Source organism: Ambystoma mexicanum, chromosome 4q (assembly GCF_040938575.1).
Source record: "Ambystoma mexicanum isolate Mex_15411 chromosome 4q, UKY_AmexF1_1, whole genome shotgun sequence".
Taxonomy (NCBI): Eukaryota; Metazoa; Chordata; class Amphibia; order Caudata; family Ambystomatidae; genus Ambystoma; species Ambystoma mexicanum.
The window spans coordinates 80,711,433-80,727,334 of NC_090928.1; the positions used below are offsets into that span (position 1 = coordinate 80,711,433).

The 15,902-nt window shown below is 46.1% G+C and overlaps 1 protein-coding gene across 4 annotated transcripts in view; it reads right to left on the minus strand.

Moving 5' to 3' along the window:
• NCOA7 (nuclear receptor coactivator 7) overlaps positions 1-15,902 on the minus strand; it is a 1,232,944-nt gene that overhangs the window by 385,549 nt on the left and 831,493 nt on the right. For all 4 annotated transcript variants that reach the window (XM_069607511.1, XM_069607508.1, XM_069607509.1 and 1 more), the window contains one exon: positions 994-1,178. In XM_069607511.1, the coding sequence (XP_069463612.1) occupies positions 994-1,178 (185 nt within the window). The remainder of the gene's footprint in view (positions 1-993; positions 1,179-15,902) is intronic.

Genomic DNA, 15,902 nt, shown 5'->3' on the forward strand with positions numbered 1-15,902 from the left:
TTTTGTTCTCAAACTAGGGAAAAGCAGGGCAGGAGAACTTGAACAGTCTACTTACCACCTTTATCATGTCGCAGAATTGATTTACTCCTAAATGTTAAGCATGGTAAATTTGATACATTTAATGGATGGTTCCTGAAGGAAGTGGAATTTCAGAGTTAATAAGGGATGTTTTTATGTAGATTATATGCAGGATCTTGTAGGAGCATGGATTAAAACCCAAAACAGACATGCCTACTTTTGAATGTACCCAACACCAATGGTACTGATATCAATAGGATGTCATAAAAAAGTAACTGCATTTACCCCTTTGAAACACAGTTTTGTAATCGAAGTAAATTTGATAAGGATTATTGTGGGGCTATCTAGGAGGAACTCTATCTAAAGGAGAAATGGCAACCAGATGAACAGGGTCCAGATCTTTTGGACTATGACTTTCATCATCCCTAACCATTGACTATGCTGCATATGGCTGATGGAAGTTTTAGTCAAAAACATGTAGAGAGCCAAAGGTTGCAGACCCCTGTCCAACACAAAACATGGTGAGGTTAGAAGCAAATTCTGAGGATGGGAAACTATAAGAAGGATTATAGCCTCCTGAAGGGTCCCATGAAAGGAGTTGAAACGTGGAGTTAAATGTAAATCACCACCCTATGAGAGTTGGAATCTTGAAAACATTTAATATAATTTTTACTTGACCTTTGGAAAAACAAATTTTAATTCAGAAATGATAACCAGGGATGAAACCTTTTTTTATCTCAATCAAGTAAAACTATAACGGAGATGTTTAAACTCATTCAAAGTATTCAAATTAAAGCATTGCGAGTTCAGCTCCTAAAGTGCCACCGAGCCAGTCCATGTCAGTGGAAGAGTGTTATATTTTAAGTTGCATACTCTACAAGCTACTGAATTTCTGCGCAGGGTCACTAATAAGTGCAAACGAGCCAAACAGTCATACTGAATTTCCAGAAAATCTCAAATTAAACAGTTTCTCACGATGGGAGGGCATCTTTAATTTTCATGTGGGAGATGTCACTGTACAGTGCTATCGAGACCACCTCGTCCATAGGGCAGATAAGACCATACTCTTCAACGCCGTTCTCAATGACTAGTGGATCAGACTTGTGCGGGTCGAACATAACGTTGTTGGGCGTGACAATCATAACGCCACCAACCACACCCTATAAAACAAAAGAAAAAACACATCAACACTAGTGCTCTTACAAGAAAAGTGTTTTACTTCATTATGTCACATATTTCTGTAAAATGTCCTTAGAAATAAAGCCCCATAATTAGGGTGCCTGTGCAATAAACTGCCTGAACAAACAGTATAGACTGAGGCTACTGAGGGGTTTATTGTTGCTCTTGGAATTCATACTCAAAGTTCATATCAAAACATATGGCACAAACCTAGTAATACCCTTAAAGTGGTGCTCTGGGAGTGTGGCCATGACAGAAATCACAGTTGAGTCATCACACTACAAATTAAAAAGGATCCTGCTATAAGATTAGTAAGACGCGTATTACCTCTCATTGTTAAATCTGCTTGCAAACCATCATGAAATAAGCAGTTATTACATGCTGGTTAGGCATAAATAAACACCTCAAATGATGCAAAGTTAAACGTAAGTGAGTAGTAACAAGCCCATCCAGTGAAGTTTGAGGCAAAATAGCTTAAAAGCACAATGGGCTGTATAAGGTGGGGGTACAAACAGGTGACAAGTACGTGCGACAGGGGACATTTTTAAATGACCACTTTGATAACCATTTATCATAAAGGTAAGCCCCATTTTTTAAATGTACTGCCTGTAGGTGCATGGTTTTGATCTCACTAGCCTCGTTGAGAAAGGAGACAAAGGGCCTACCTCAGAGAACCTTGGGTCAAAGAATACCAATGAGTGCAAAAGAGTAATATATAAACCTCTGTGGCATTTTCATTGGTGGTTTCCAAGGCTTGCAACATGGACTGTGCCTCGCCCTTTGCGTCTAATTTCAACAGGAAGCACTCATGTCAAAGCAAAAGGGAGCCCCCAGAGCCGTTCTCAAACCCTTGGGGGAGAGAGAGAGAACACGAACACACACGAACACACACACGAACACACACACACAAACACACACACACACACCCCCCCCCCCCCATGGCCCCCGCCCCCCCCCCTCTCTCTCTCTCTCTCTCTCTCTCTTTCTTTCTTCCCTCCCCCCGTGGGGTAAACATGAAAAATGAGGAGAGACACATGAGGGAAGGAAAACATGAAAAGGGTAACAGCGGTAAAATGATATTATCAATAATACACGTAGTCACTCTTGAAATTCGGAGCAAATCTTCTGCTCCCTGAAGGCATCAATCGGACCAAGTTGTCATTGCCCCACGATTGTGCTCTTGCTACTTCTGTCAACAGTCCCTGTTCAGGAGCTGGACTTCTGCTTCTGAAGGCATAGGTCACATCAGTTGGTCTTCCATTCCTGGAGGAATGCATGTCATCGTCACACAACCATCTTTTCCCATCATCCAAAATAACAAACTTTTTTGTCACCTTCTCCACCATCTGTGCATTCCTGAATTTGGACAAACCCTTCAAGACCTTCTTGGGTTCTTTCACACACACCCAATCTCCTTCCTTGAACTTGGCTTCACTTGTGTGCATGGGGGGCTCATAATACTCCTTGTATTTTTTTGTCTTTTACTCTTTCGATATCCTCAATGTTAATTATTTTGTTGTCTCCAACAGAGAAGCATGGTGGCCTTCATCGGTTACATACTGCTCTTTCTCTCATCATGACAAACTGTTCCTCCTCCGTGGTGGAATGCAGAGTCATTCTATAAGGATTGAGTGCTTCTTTGAGGGTGTCTTTCCAAGGCAGGGAATTGGCCACTGCTAGCTGTATTATGCTTTTTACAATACCATTCAAACGTTGCACTAGCCCATTGGCCATCGGATGATTTGATGAAGTAGGTCTGTGCTCTATAGCTCGGTCTTTCAGGAATGCCTGCAGTTCTTCAGACACAAATTGTACTGTATTATCAGACACGATTCCCTGTGGATCACCCTCTCTATTGACCACATCCTACAGAAATCCAACGATCTTTCCTGTCGTTATTGTGTTTTACATTATTCCCCATTCAACCCACTTTGATGCATTGTCCATTAGTACCACCACATATATTTTGTGTCTTTTCAAAGTCTCAAAATGTCCAGTGATATCTATAGATAGTTTTTTCCAAACCATGCTTGGAATCTCCACTGGTTGCAGTGGCGTAACTTGTACTTTCTTGCTCTGGTCACTCAAGGCATATTCTTAACAATTTTTCACCAAAACTTCAGCCTTGTTTTACATCCTCTGCCACCACATAAGTCTTCTTTTAGTAAGTTTCCTGCCTAGATGACCTTCATGAGCTAAATTCATGATGATCTTCCTTAAACTAGCTGGTGGGATAATGTGGTCTCCTCTAAACACGCATACTGGGTCTTCTGCAATTTCCTTTTGTATATGTGAGTATTCTTTAACAGTATGACCGACTTTCTCCCAACCTTCCTGCATGGCCTGCCGCAACAGTTTTTGTTCAGCATATTCAGATGATGCTGTGGCCCACTCATCCTTTAAGATTCCCGGCTCAATGTATGCAATGATGCATTGATCGCCTTTTCCATCATGATGATTTTGACCCAGTTCCTCATTGCACCATGGCAACCTAGAGAAATAATATGCAAAGACTTTCATCTTGCCTGGCGTGTAGACCACTCTTATTTTTAACTGCATTATATCAAGGATACATCTGCGTATCCTTGTGGGAATTAAATGTTTTTTTTTAGAATTAAAAATGTGTATCAGTGGTTTATGATCAATTTTGACAATGACAGGAAGACCCCCATTTTAAACTCCTAAAGTGATCTAGTATCCATTTAATTCCTAGAGCTTCCTTCTCGATTGTTGAATAGTTCAACTCCACTGCTTTAAGAATGTGTAAGGCTAAAGCAATGGGTGCTATTTTGTTTTCTTGTACTTGTTCAAGCACTCCACCACGCCCCATGTTGCTGGCATCTAATGTGATGGTATTGAAGGCTGTAGTAGTAAACATTTTGAGAGTTGGTGCCTCATTTATAACTTGCTTAATGTTCTCTAGTTCCATTTTGACCATGATAATCTTACTGATTTTTTCACGAGTCCTCATGTGCTTAAGTCTCGTCAGTAAAACGTGGCACAAATTTCGAATAATACTCTGCCATCCCCAAAAAACTGTCCAGCTGATCCTTGTTGGTGGGAGCTGGCATATATTCGATACTGTCTCAACCAAGTTTTGTTTTGGTTCGATTCCTTCAGAGTTGATAGTATGTCACATCCTTCACTTTAATTCTACATTTGTCAATCCTCAGTGCAAGCCCCTTTTCTTGTATTACTTGTAGAACGCCCAACAGTTTAGCATCATTTTCATCCTCTGTCATGGTTGCAATGGGAATATCGTCCTGGAAATAGCATAAACCATCAAGACCACCAAAAAGTTGCTGCATTAATCTTTGAAAGACTGCTGCGTCAGATGCCAGGCCGAATGGCATGCATGCCCCAATGGGGATGACAAACAATGTTAAGTGTTTTGAGCTTTCATCTAACGCCACCTGATATGCTGACGCAAGTCGAGCGAGGTAAAATATTTAGCTGGTTTCATTGTTGCTAGAAATTCCCATCCTCGTCGCCAACTATTATGAATAAGGTGCGACAAGCAGCAAGTAGGATATACTAGAGCCCCTAGGACGCATTGTGACCCACGAAGACGTCTCCTTCCGTAACTGACTCCGGTGTCATTCTCGAACCCATGGGAGATTCGAGAACAGTGCCGGAGCATATACCACAACAGGGAAGGACTTCAGTGTACCATCCAAAGGATTGTAATGCTCTCTACATAACTCTACTAAAGGCCACAGCGTGTCAAGACACCAGCTATTGGAACTCCAGTCAAACTATTCGTGACTCAACATCTTCTTGCATGCACCTTCAGCGAGGTTGTGTTTGAAGCAATACGCATCCCAGCTAATCAATTAAGGCAGCGGGATAACGGTTTGGTCTAGGGCAATTGAATCAGATAGAATTAGATTTGTCTGAAGGATCAATGCAACCAGCTGAGCTGCTTGAATCCTTAAAAAGAAAGAAGATTAACAAATCTTGTCATGGGGAGGCGGTATGCCGTTTGAACTAATAAAAGATGCCACTGACCCAGTTTCTTTAATCACCCCATGGAGGGTCTTATGGCCAGCCATATGATATGGTATTTGTAACGCGCCTATACACAAGTGTACTGGCGTTAAAGGAGAATTACCAGCATGGTTACACCAAAAAGGATTGAACATGCTCCTGATTTGACATCAGACTAACTTGTTTGAGTGGGGTTCATATATGAAAATAATTGTGCATTTTCTACATCGGTCAGACCTAAACTTGCATTAAACGCACTAAAAAGGTGCATACGGTTGCACTCTGCATTAAATCAATGCCAACTGGAAAGAGAAGCTGTGCTTACGTATTCCAAATCACTTCCCTAGCCTGCCTCATTCTTTGCTGGAATTGTCAAAATGATGGAGTTGTGCAGTGAACCATATTGGTTCCACTTTGTCCAGTACCATCACCCTGTCCTGTGCCAGGGAAGACCTCAGAGCTATAACATTAACGCCATTATACAAATAGGTAAGTGATGGAAAATGCCATTAGGTGACTCAAACTTCAAAACTCTTACAGCGCCATTAGAAAACTGGTTCTAAACAGCACAAGCAGCTATAGGATTAACCTCATAGTTTGAAAGGTGTGTAGCATCCTATGCATGTTAAATCGCGCACTGAAAAATTGAGAGGGATGACCAAGAGAAGGAGAGAGAGAGAGCGAAAGAGAGAGCGAGGACCATGTTGGAGCATAGCAGAGGTGATGTGCTCAAAGGTGTCAGTATGGAGTTGACAGAAACTCAGCAGGGGGATGCTGGTCATCGACATGGGAAAACGAAGAGAACCCATTTAACGTTTAATACATTTTTCAAAACAATAAGAAAAATTGAATCAAAGTACATTTTTGGGTGTCACATAACCAATTATTTAATGTATTCAAAAGAGATTTCTGCCTGTGCAATGAATAACAGACATTAGAAACCAGTTATGATAAAAAACATGAAAATCACTAAATATCAAAATTACAACATAGACCATATGTCCAAACACCGATCATACAGACACTCATTCATCCATATCCTAACGACATTCACTCTTCACCAAAAAGTGCATCAATGATAAAATGTGTGTGCATTACAATCTAAAACCAAGCACTTGTGTTAAAATCCCAGCCAACGGCAACGGCAACTTTAAAAGTATGATGCACCACTACTCTGTAGATAAGAGCAAAGAAACCCCTGCGGCGGTGACGGACCCACCGGGTACCATCCAGGAGATGCTGGCAGCAATTGCTGACCTGAAGGTGGCCTGGGAGACGAAGCTGGGCCTGGCCATGAAAGAGTTGCAAGAGGGCCTAAACCTCAAGATAGGAGCGGTCCGAGAAGGAGTGAACCTGTTGCGCCAGGATGTGCGAACGATCGCGGAGCGCACTGGGGAACTGGAGAAGGAGTTGGCCCCGACCGTGGAGGCGTGCAATACACATGCCAAGGAACTTCATGCCCTCGTGCAGCGAGTGGGCAATTTGGAGGGCAGAGCAGGCGGAGGGGCGCGCCAGGCGCAATAACATTCGCATAGTGAGGGTACTGGAGGGAATGGAAGGATCGAACCCCACGGATTTCGTTGAAACCATGCTTTTGCAGGAGATTACAGGTAGAGAGCTGACCCAGGGGTTCGCGGTCGAAAGGGCGCACAGGGCCCTGACCAGGAGACCGGCCCCAGGAGCCCCCCCGTGGCTGTTGATTGCAAAGATCTTGAACTATCGTGACCGTGAGAAGATTCTCGAATTTTTCCGGAAAGGGGGCACGATAGAAAGGGGGTCAGCGAATATAACAGCGTATCCGGATTACGCGCTGCTTGTACAACGGAGTCGAATGAACTTTGGAACAGTGAAGAGGAGGCTCAGAGAGGCAGGCCACCGCTACATGTTGCTTTACCCCGCTAGGTTAAAGGTGATTCATAAGAACAGATCCCTCTTCTTTGAGACGCCGAGTGACGCGATGGAATGGCTGGATATGCAAGGTCGACCACAGGAATCGGATGCCCAGACAGAAGCGGATGGAGATAAGTAGCACGCTGCAGAGGCACCCGTGAGGCCATAGCCATGACATTGGGACTAGAATATAGTTTGTGCTTGTGTGGGGGAAGTCAGGGCATCTGCCGGCGGGTCCCGTTGAATTCACTTCTCCTAAATAGATGACTGGGAGCTCCTGGGGAGCAACCTCAGCACCCGATAGTAGTACACTTAGTTAGGTCACTGTTAGATTGGTGACACCCCGCGGGGTCCTTGTTCTTGGTCACGAGACGGGTCCGGACGTGGGTAGGCCTGAGATCCAGGGATGGAGCTGGGCTATTGTTGGTTGTTGGTGGGGAGGGGGGGGAGTTGTGTGCATTGGTGTGAGGTTGGGGAAGGGGCGAGGGGGGGCACGGTTCGTTAACAGAAGGGAAGGAGCCAGGAAACAACCCTACATGGGGAACATTATGGGGAGGGATGGGACTGAGATAGACCGACTAGATGGCATCGGCTAATCTCAGAATTGTGACCTGGAATGTAGGGGGCCTCAACAGCTACCTTAAATGCAACAAAGTGATGATGTATTTAAAGAGGATGCGCGTAGACATAGCCCTGCTGCAAGAGACCCACCTCACTAGGGAAAGGCTGGAGGTGGTCGGGAGGAAATGGAAGGGCACCGTTGTGGGGGCGGCGTACTCAGCGTATGCCAGAGGGGTTGTCACTTGGGTGGTGCCCCACGTGCCGTTTCGAGTGCTTGATTCTACGGTGGACCCAGAGGGTAGAATGGTGGTGGTAACGGGTCTCTTGGAAAACAGAGAAATACATATCATAAATTTGTACGCCCCCAATAACGATACAGCGGCTTACTTTAGGACCCTCTACGGTAAACTTGGCCCCCTGGCGGGGGGTACGGTAGTGTGGGGGGGGGGGGACTTTAACTGTACCGTAGACCCCAGTATGGATAGGTCCAAGGACAGGGCAGGAAAAACAGCACCGGCGGCTAAAGCGCTGAGTACCCTACTGAAAGACCTAGGCCTAGAGGATGCGTGGAGAAGGCTGCATCCCACGGATAGACAGTACTCACACTGCACAGCGCCACATGATCTGTACACAAGGTTAGACTACATGTTTGTAACAGCCGGGATAGTGAGAGAAATAGAAGGAGCAGAATACAAAGCCCGAGTGCTGTCGGACCACTCGCCCTTGGTGATAGACTGGAGACACCAGCCCCCACGCCCGCAGATCCCTACATGGAGACTTAGGACCGAGGCTCTGCAGGATGAGGGGTTTCGGGAGGGCCTGAGGGACGCCATTGAAGAATATTTTGATACAAACACGGGAAGCGTAAACTCTGTGGGCACACTGTGGGAAGCGTTTAAGGTGGTGGTGCGTGAGGTAGCTATTTCCCAAGCTAAGGGGCTACGGGGGGGGGGGGGGGGGTCGAAAGGGAGCTCCGGGAGGCGGAAAGGGAGCTAGAGGAGCTCACGCGTTGCGTGAGCACCGCTCATAACAGAACCAAAGTAGAGGAGCTACAGTTGTCCTGCAGTGCACTCTGGGATAGACTGTGCAGACTCAGCCACAGGAAATATACAGAGAGGATACACGCAGGGGGCGATAAGCCGGGCAGATTGCTGGCTTGGCTGTACAAGAGTGAGACCCCCCGCTCGGTGATTAGTGAGATTCAGGGCGAAGTAGGTAGCATATGCAACACCCAGAAAGAGGTAAATGAGGAATTCCTTAAGTTTTACAGACACTTGTATGAGGATACGGGGGAGGATATGGGCCAAGACATACTAGACACATTGGGGGACATTGAGCTGTCCACCTTAGATGATCTAGAACGTTCTGAGTTGGACGCACCCGTCACCTCGGATGAGCTGGAGGTAGTGATTCGGAACTTGCAAGGCGCCGGGTTCGGATGGGCTGCCCAGCGAGTTCTACAAAACATACCAGCAAGAGTTGCTCCAGCCACTGCTTGCCACTTTCAACGAGGCCTATGAGAAGGGAGAACTCCTGTTGTCCCTCCGTGAGGCTGTAATCATCCCACTCCTGAAACCAGGCAAGCCGGCCGTGGAGCGCGGGTCTTACAGACCGTTGTCCATGCTCAACCAGGACAGCAAAATACTCACGGCGGTGCTGGCTAATAGACTGAAGAGGGTGATTAAGAAACTGATACACCCAGATCAGATGGGATATGTTCCGGGCAGGAACATCACCGATAACCACCGGAGGCTACACCATTTCATAGACCAAACGGAGGAGGACACGGGCGAGCTGGCTATAGTGTCGTTAGACGCGGTCAAGGCCTTCGACTCGTATGATGGCCCTGGCTGAAAGCGGTCCTGAAGGGGTATGGAGTGGGACCCGGATACCTCAGATGGGTACAGTTGTTTTACAGCACCCCGATGGCGAGGGTCAATACAGGGATGTCCCTGGTCACCTATGCTATATATAATGGCATTGGAGCCGCTGGCAATATGCCTGTGTCAACAATATGTGGAGGTGGGCATAAACACGGCCAGTGGAGAGCATCTGATATCATTATATGCGGATGATATGCTCCTTTATTTACGCTACCCAGAAGAAAACCTACAGTACGTCCTAGAGGTGATAGAACGGTACGCCATCCTCTCCGGTATATCGGTGGACCCTGGAAAGTCCAGCCTGTTCCCTTTGGGCAGATATAGGAATGTCCCGGTGCAGAGGCTGCCTGTTCTGCCAATACCATGGCAGCCCGTAACATTTAGGTATTTGGGAATAAACATTTATCACAAGATCGAGACAGAACACAAGCACAACACGGAAAAGGCGATAGAGGGGATAAAGAACAGTATGGTATTTTGGTCCAGACTGCCCCTGACCATGATGTGGAGGGCGGCCTTGCTCAAGATGGTGGTCCTGCCTAGACTCTTGCACTTTTTTATAAACGTCCCGTTTCTGATACCCAGGAGCCTATTCGCGAAACTTCACAGCGTGTGTAGGGGTTTTGTGTGGGGCAGCTCTAGGAATAGGGTGGCTCTGTGGAAGCTCCAGAACCCGTGCGACAGGGGGGGGGGGGGAATAGGCCTGCCTAACTTCGAACTCTATTACCTGGCGGGGCAGCTGCAGTATGTGGCCAGGTGGCTCTCGACTGAAGATTCGGCGGAAGCCAGGCTCCTGCGCGAAGATACAGCCCCATACTTTCTGATGGAAGTGGTGTGGTTGGGCAGAGATAAACTGCTGGGCAAGGGGCGGTTACAGAGATCTGGCACAGGACATGGAAGATTGGGGGGGACTCGGAACCATACTCCCAGCAGGCCCCTTTGGCGGCTCTGTGTGGGAGCGACTCTCAACTACTTGAATCGGTCCGCAGATACTGGGAACAGGTAGGCCTAGCCACCCTCGGGGACATATGGCAGGAAGGGGAGGCGGTGGACTTTCAGCGGCTGCAGGAGAGACGGGAGTACATGGTGGCCAATATATAACCTACACTAGGCTGGTGAAAAAGACTAGAGAAAGATGGCCGGAGATAGTGCTCGCGGAGGATCCAGATGCCTCCCTGGAAACCACGTATGATGTATCGGAGGGCGGGCACGAAATATCGAGGATATATGAGCTCCTGCGAGCAAGGGCAGGGAAGGCGTTGCTCCAATTGAGACAAGATTGGGAGGAGGAGGTGGGAGGACCCATGACGGATGGGCAGTGGGAACGGGCCCAGAGGTACCATAAAAAGGTGTCCCGTAACGCGAGATTCCAAAAGCTTCAATTGTATGTTACCCACAGGGCTTATTTAACCCCCGGGAAGATTGCAAAGTTTGGGGATCAGCTATACAGCAATGCCCCAGGTGTGGGGAGGTGAACGCGGGACTGCTACACATGTTTTGGACTTGCCCGGAGGTGCATAGATTTTGGAACGAGGTCAAGACGAATCTGGCTGGCGGGGGGATGGTGCTGGATGCGGAATCGGCCTGGTCATGCTTGCTTGGACTATTCCCTACACCCCAGCATTTGAAACACATAAGCAAGATGAAGGACCTGGCCTATGTCTTGGCCAAACGTAGGATCGCCATGGGCTGGAAGGCGGCCCACAGACCTAGGGTGGAGTTATGGTGGACAGACCTCTTGAGGTGGGCGGAAGCTGAATCCGTAGTCTGGTTTGAAGCGGTCACCAGGGGGGGGCGAAGAAGAAGTAAGGACCTTGCTGGCCTGGCGGCAATTGGTGGCCTTGTTGGCAAACCCTCACCAGGGTGACAACGAAACAGAGGACCCGGTTTATGGCTGTCTAGGTAGTGTGCCACCCAATGATGTTCCCGTAAACGATATGTGAGAACCGGCTCTAGTTTAAAGGGGGAGGGGGAAGTTGGGGAGTTTGAAAATGTGTTGAAATATGATGCTTTCTATATTTTGAAACAGTTGTAGTGTGTTTGTTTGACCTTAAAAAATAAAATAAAAATATATTGCAAAAAAAAAAACAAAAAAACCCTGTTGTGTCAGAAGTTCGTCTATAGGTGACCATCTTCACTGAGGAAGAGTCTCAAATCGAACTTACTGGTAATTGTCAAGTGGGGCGATGAGGTCAGAGACAGGACTCCATCAACACGTTCACAGAGGCAAAGTTGGGAGGGCCCAAGTCTCTTCTACCTGTGCCAGTATATTTGAAAGGAGTACCATTTTTCCTGGACAGTTTATCTCTTGTCCCAAAGTACCACCATCCTTAGTGGCGGAAGTGCCGGCCAGCAACCTGACCAAGAGATAGCACGGTCCAGCCAGGAAGCAGAACAATTCAGCTCATCAGTCAAAGAAAAGAAAAGCGGCTATGCAATTTGGACCAGAAGAAGGAGAATAACTCCAGGATTAACGTGTACACAGAGCATGCCACTTATCAGCAATTTCTACATGCTCACACAAAAAGACTGCGTACCTGTGAGGGGAGGGGGCTGCCGAGCATTCCTCTTTCTTTCCAAATGGCATCCCAAACCTGCCAGAAAATCTTACACCAATTGAACATTTAATAGGATTCTAAATGTAGCGTGACGCCACTGCCTGAACCCAGTGGACCTGCATACGAGAAAGGGAAGAGGGGCGTAATAAAGCTTTTGTAGATTCTCACCTGTAAATCCTTCCCTGGGAAAATAAAAACCAGAGGCTAGCATGTGGTACTAGGTGAGGGAGAGGCACAGTGGAGAGGGGGGGGGGGGGGAGTGGGAGGGGTACCGGTATAAAAAGAGCATAACACAGGAGGTGACAGAGGGAGTGAAAGGAGAGTGACTGGGAGACGGTGCACGTGTATTTCAGTGTATTGTAGCACATTGCAGAAGTAGTGGTGGTATGGGGAGGGGGTAGAACTGGTTGGGAGAATAGTAGTGTGAATTCAGAGTAGTAGGATAGTAGGGTGGAAAGCGAGACCGAGAGAAAGACAGATGGTGGGATGAGTTGCAGGAAGGAGAGTAGAAGGGAGAGAAAGGTAGAACAGGACATCAGGGAGAGGAGTACAAAAGCATAAAAGGAAAGGACAAAGCCGGGCCACAGCACTTGGAAGGCACCCATCCATACATTGTACACTATCAGGAAACTTCTGTCAGTGGCCACCTAGATTATTCCATGATGAATATAGAAACGCATTTGCCTTTAGGCCATCACTACGAGTCAGCAGGACTTTAGATAGTAGGGGTTACCGATCACTAGAGACCATCTAGGAGTTGGACGCCTGGGATAGGGTGGGACCAGCCGCCCTAGAAGAGAGACAAAAGGGATGGCCATTGTTGAGCCCCTTTTCTATTCTGAAAATAAAAAGCCTTGAACTGTCTTTGAGGTTTGGTGTATTCTTGAATTCATCTGTGACACTGGATAGCACCCTTATTAAACCTATTAACCATCTCAACAAGCCCATTTGAGGCTGGGTAATACAAAGTGATTCTGTGGTGGTCACCCCTAGGCCTCCAAAATATTTTAGTCGGCTGCAAATAGGAAACATCTGACCACATTCTCCATTATGGAACACTCTGGCACTCCATTTTGGTAGTAGAGCCTATAAAACACATAAATAATCCTCCACTTCTACAACTATATAGACTCACACCATCCATTTGAATGTATGCACCACTATGTATATAGCCATGGAACGCAGGGTCTCAAGCCCATAATATACACTGCAATCTTTTGCCAAACTTTCTCAGAAATTCTACCACTCTTAAGGGGAGGGCTTATAGCCTTTGACTTACCTCTGTTAGCACACCATATCGAATTCTTCACACACTAATTCACCTCAGTGTCTCCCTTCGGCCACCAATAAGTTTTCCTCAGTCTTCTCCTAATCAAACTTCCTTTGTGGGCTAATTCAATAATCTTTTTCTGGAGTACTGCTGGTGGAGGAAGCCAGTTTCACATACAGTTACGGAGATGGTGTTTGCTAAATCATGAAATACTTAGCTGAAGTCTGTTCACTCAAGTGCCTGGGGACCAATACCGTTGGCGACGGGGCATGGTACAAATACCATTGACATTAACTCTACTGCCATTGACTTTCATCCTTCCTTTCACCACTCCCTAATCAATTGCGCTTGTTGATGCTTCGATTCCATGCTATCAACTTTGCTGATTATGGCTGCTTTACCCAAAGTAACCAACATCTCATCCATCATGCCATCCATCTCATCTTCCTCTAGAGTGAAACAATCACCCTCCACAACCATCCAGACAAGCAATCACCTACCATATTCTTATTTCCGGTAATGTAATCTACGATTATTTTGTAGCAGAAGATGCTGAACTCAAACTGCTCTTAGTAAACATGTGGACAAGTGGTTCATGGTCCAGGCACAAGTAGAACGGCAGTCCACAAATGACCATCCAAGAGTGTTAAACTGCTCATAAAGCAGTTGTTGTTTAATTGAGTTCAGGGCACTCCAATGGCCTTCAGGAAAATGCACTGTTCTCTTTTGATTTGGGGTGAGCACTGCCCCACGTCCTTGTTCACCAGAATTCAAAGCTTTTTTAAAGTCTTGCATTTGGTATTTGAAAGGCCCAGAGAAGGTCCTTTTTTGTTGAGAGCTGCTTGGAGATCTTCAAGCGCTTTCTTTTAGTCCTTCCACCACTTTAAGTTGCTCTCAGGAGATCCCTCATTTAGGCCACCATGCCTCCAAAGTCTGCCATACATTTATAACATCAACCTTGCTAAATGGATTTCCGTTGCCGACAGACTCAAGATGTTGTCAGCTAGTCTTTTCTTCTGAGTTATTCCATGGGCCCTGATGTGTGCCCCAAATAGGATATTTCTTTCGGCTTGATTGAGCATATATCAAACTTAATAGTAAGGCCTTTCTTGTGGAGTACACTTGACATCCCTTGAAGCCTAACATGTTCCTTTCTGTGATCCTGGAAAATGAATATCCCTGGCATTCCGTAAAACAGATCCGGGTCAGGTGCTCGAAAACGGCTGCCTCAAAGCCAAATCAAATGGCATTCAACCCTCCTGGAATGCAAAAGAAATGAAATGCTTGGATGACTCCAGATGGATCACAAGTCAAAAATCTTTGCAGGAACATTGGTGAGCAACATTTCATTAATATTCAAAAGCTGGTGCCCATCTAACCAAAAACTGTTAGAGATCGTGCACATTGACACCATTTGTAAAACGGCTGTTGTGCTTCCTTACTGTGACTTCTGGGGCCAGCCCATGAGATTTCTATAGGCTCAAAAGATACGCTGGTATTAGCTGAGCCTTTGGTACTTTGGGTTTAGGTCCTTTTTGGAAGATTTGATAACAAAAAATACATAGTAACCCATCTTATCCATGAGCACATAACACCATCTGTTGTGGTGCTGAAGATCCTAATACAAACGTTAGTTTACCATGGTGTAGATACATTCGTAATGCACCTCAATAATGCCATCCTACCACTGCCGAGCACTATTACGCAATGTAAACTTTACATTCCACTGAGAAATCTTTGAATTCCAATGTTCTCCACATAAATCCTATTACATTAATGCCGATTTGTCCAAATACTCCCAAGCCAAACGTCTTGATCATGTAATGTGCTTAATCTGCACATAAACTAATATTATTATTATTATTTATTATTATAAACTAATGTGATGAATTCCTTTGGTAACATAGTATATAGGGGAGCCTGTAACCAAGAACTTTCTCACATCCTTGCCCCTCCACCCCCTCAGCGCTCATGCACCAGGGTCCACCCATGTTCCTGTCCCACATGCCCAAAACCACTTCCCAATTTTCCCATTCATGATTCACTTCTCCCACACAGATGTTGAGAAGCCTTTCAACCCACATTTCATTCTTTCACCTTCATAGTTGAACACTGTACATTATCAGATCCAGAACTGCACCTTTCGCCCATCTGACGGCAGTTACTCGCTGCTTATTTATTTGCCATTGCCTGTATACTGTGATGAACTGCTGGTGCCTTTCCCTGCACAAACAATGTCATATCCCTTTTCTTACACGTTGATACTGCTTAATCTTCTGTAGCTGCAGATCCAGATTCCTTTGCTTCGACTTCTCCTGGTGCTTCAAACATACATTTTTGGTAGTGCCTCCACAAACTTGTGCAATACGTCAGACTGCATGCAATTTCAAGGGACTCCTGCAACATGGGATTCTTTGCTTTCCACAACAACTTCTGTAAGCTCGTGTTGGAATGGTGCACCAGGAGTTGGTCACTCAAATCCTGATAACCGATTAATTCATGTGTGGCAATCAGTTCTAAGAGGTTCTGCCATGTAATGTCTACGGTACCACCTAC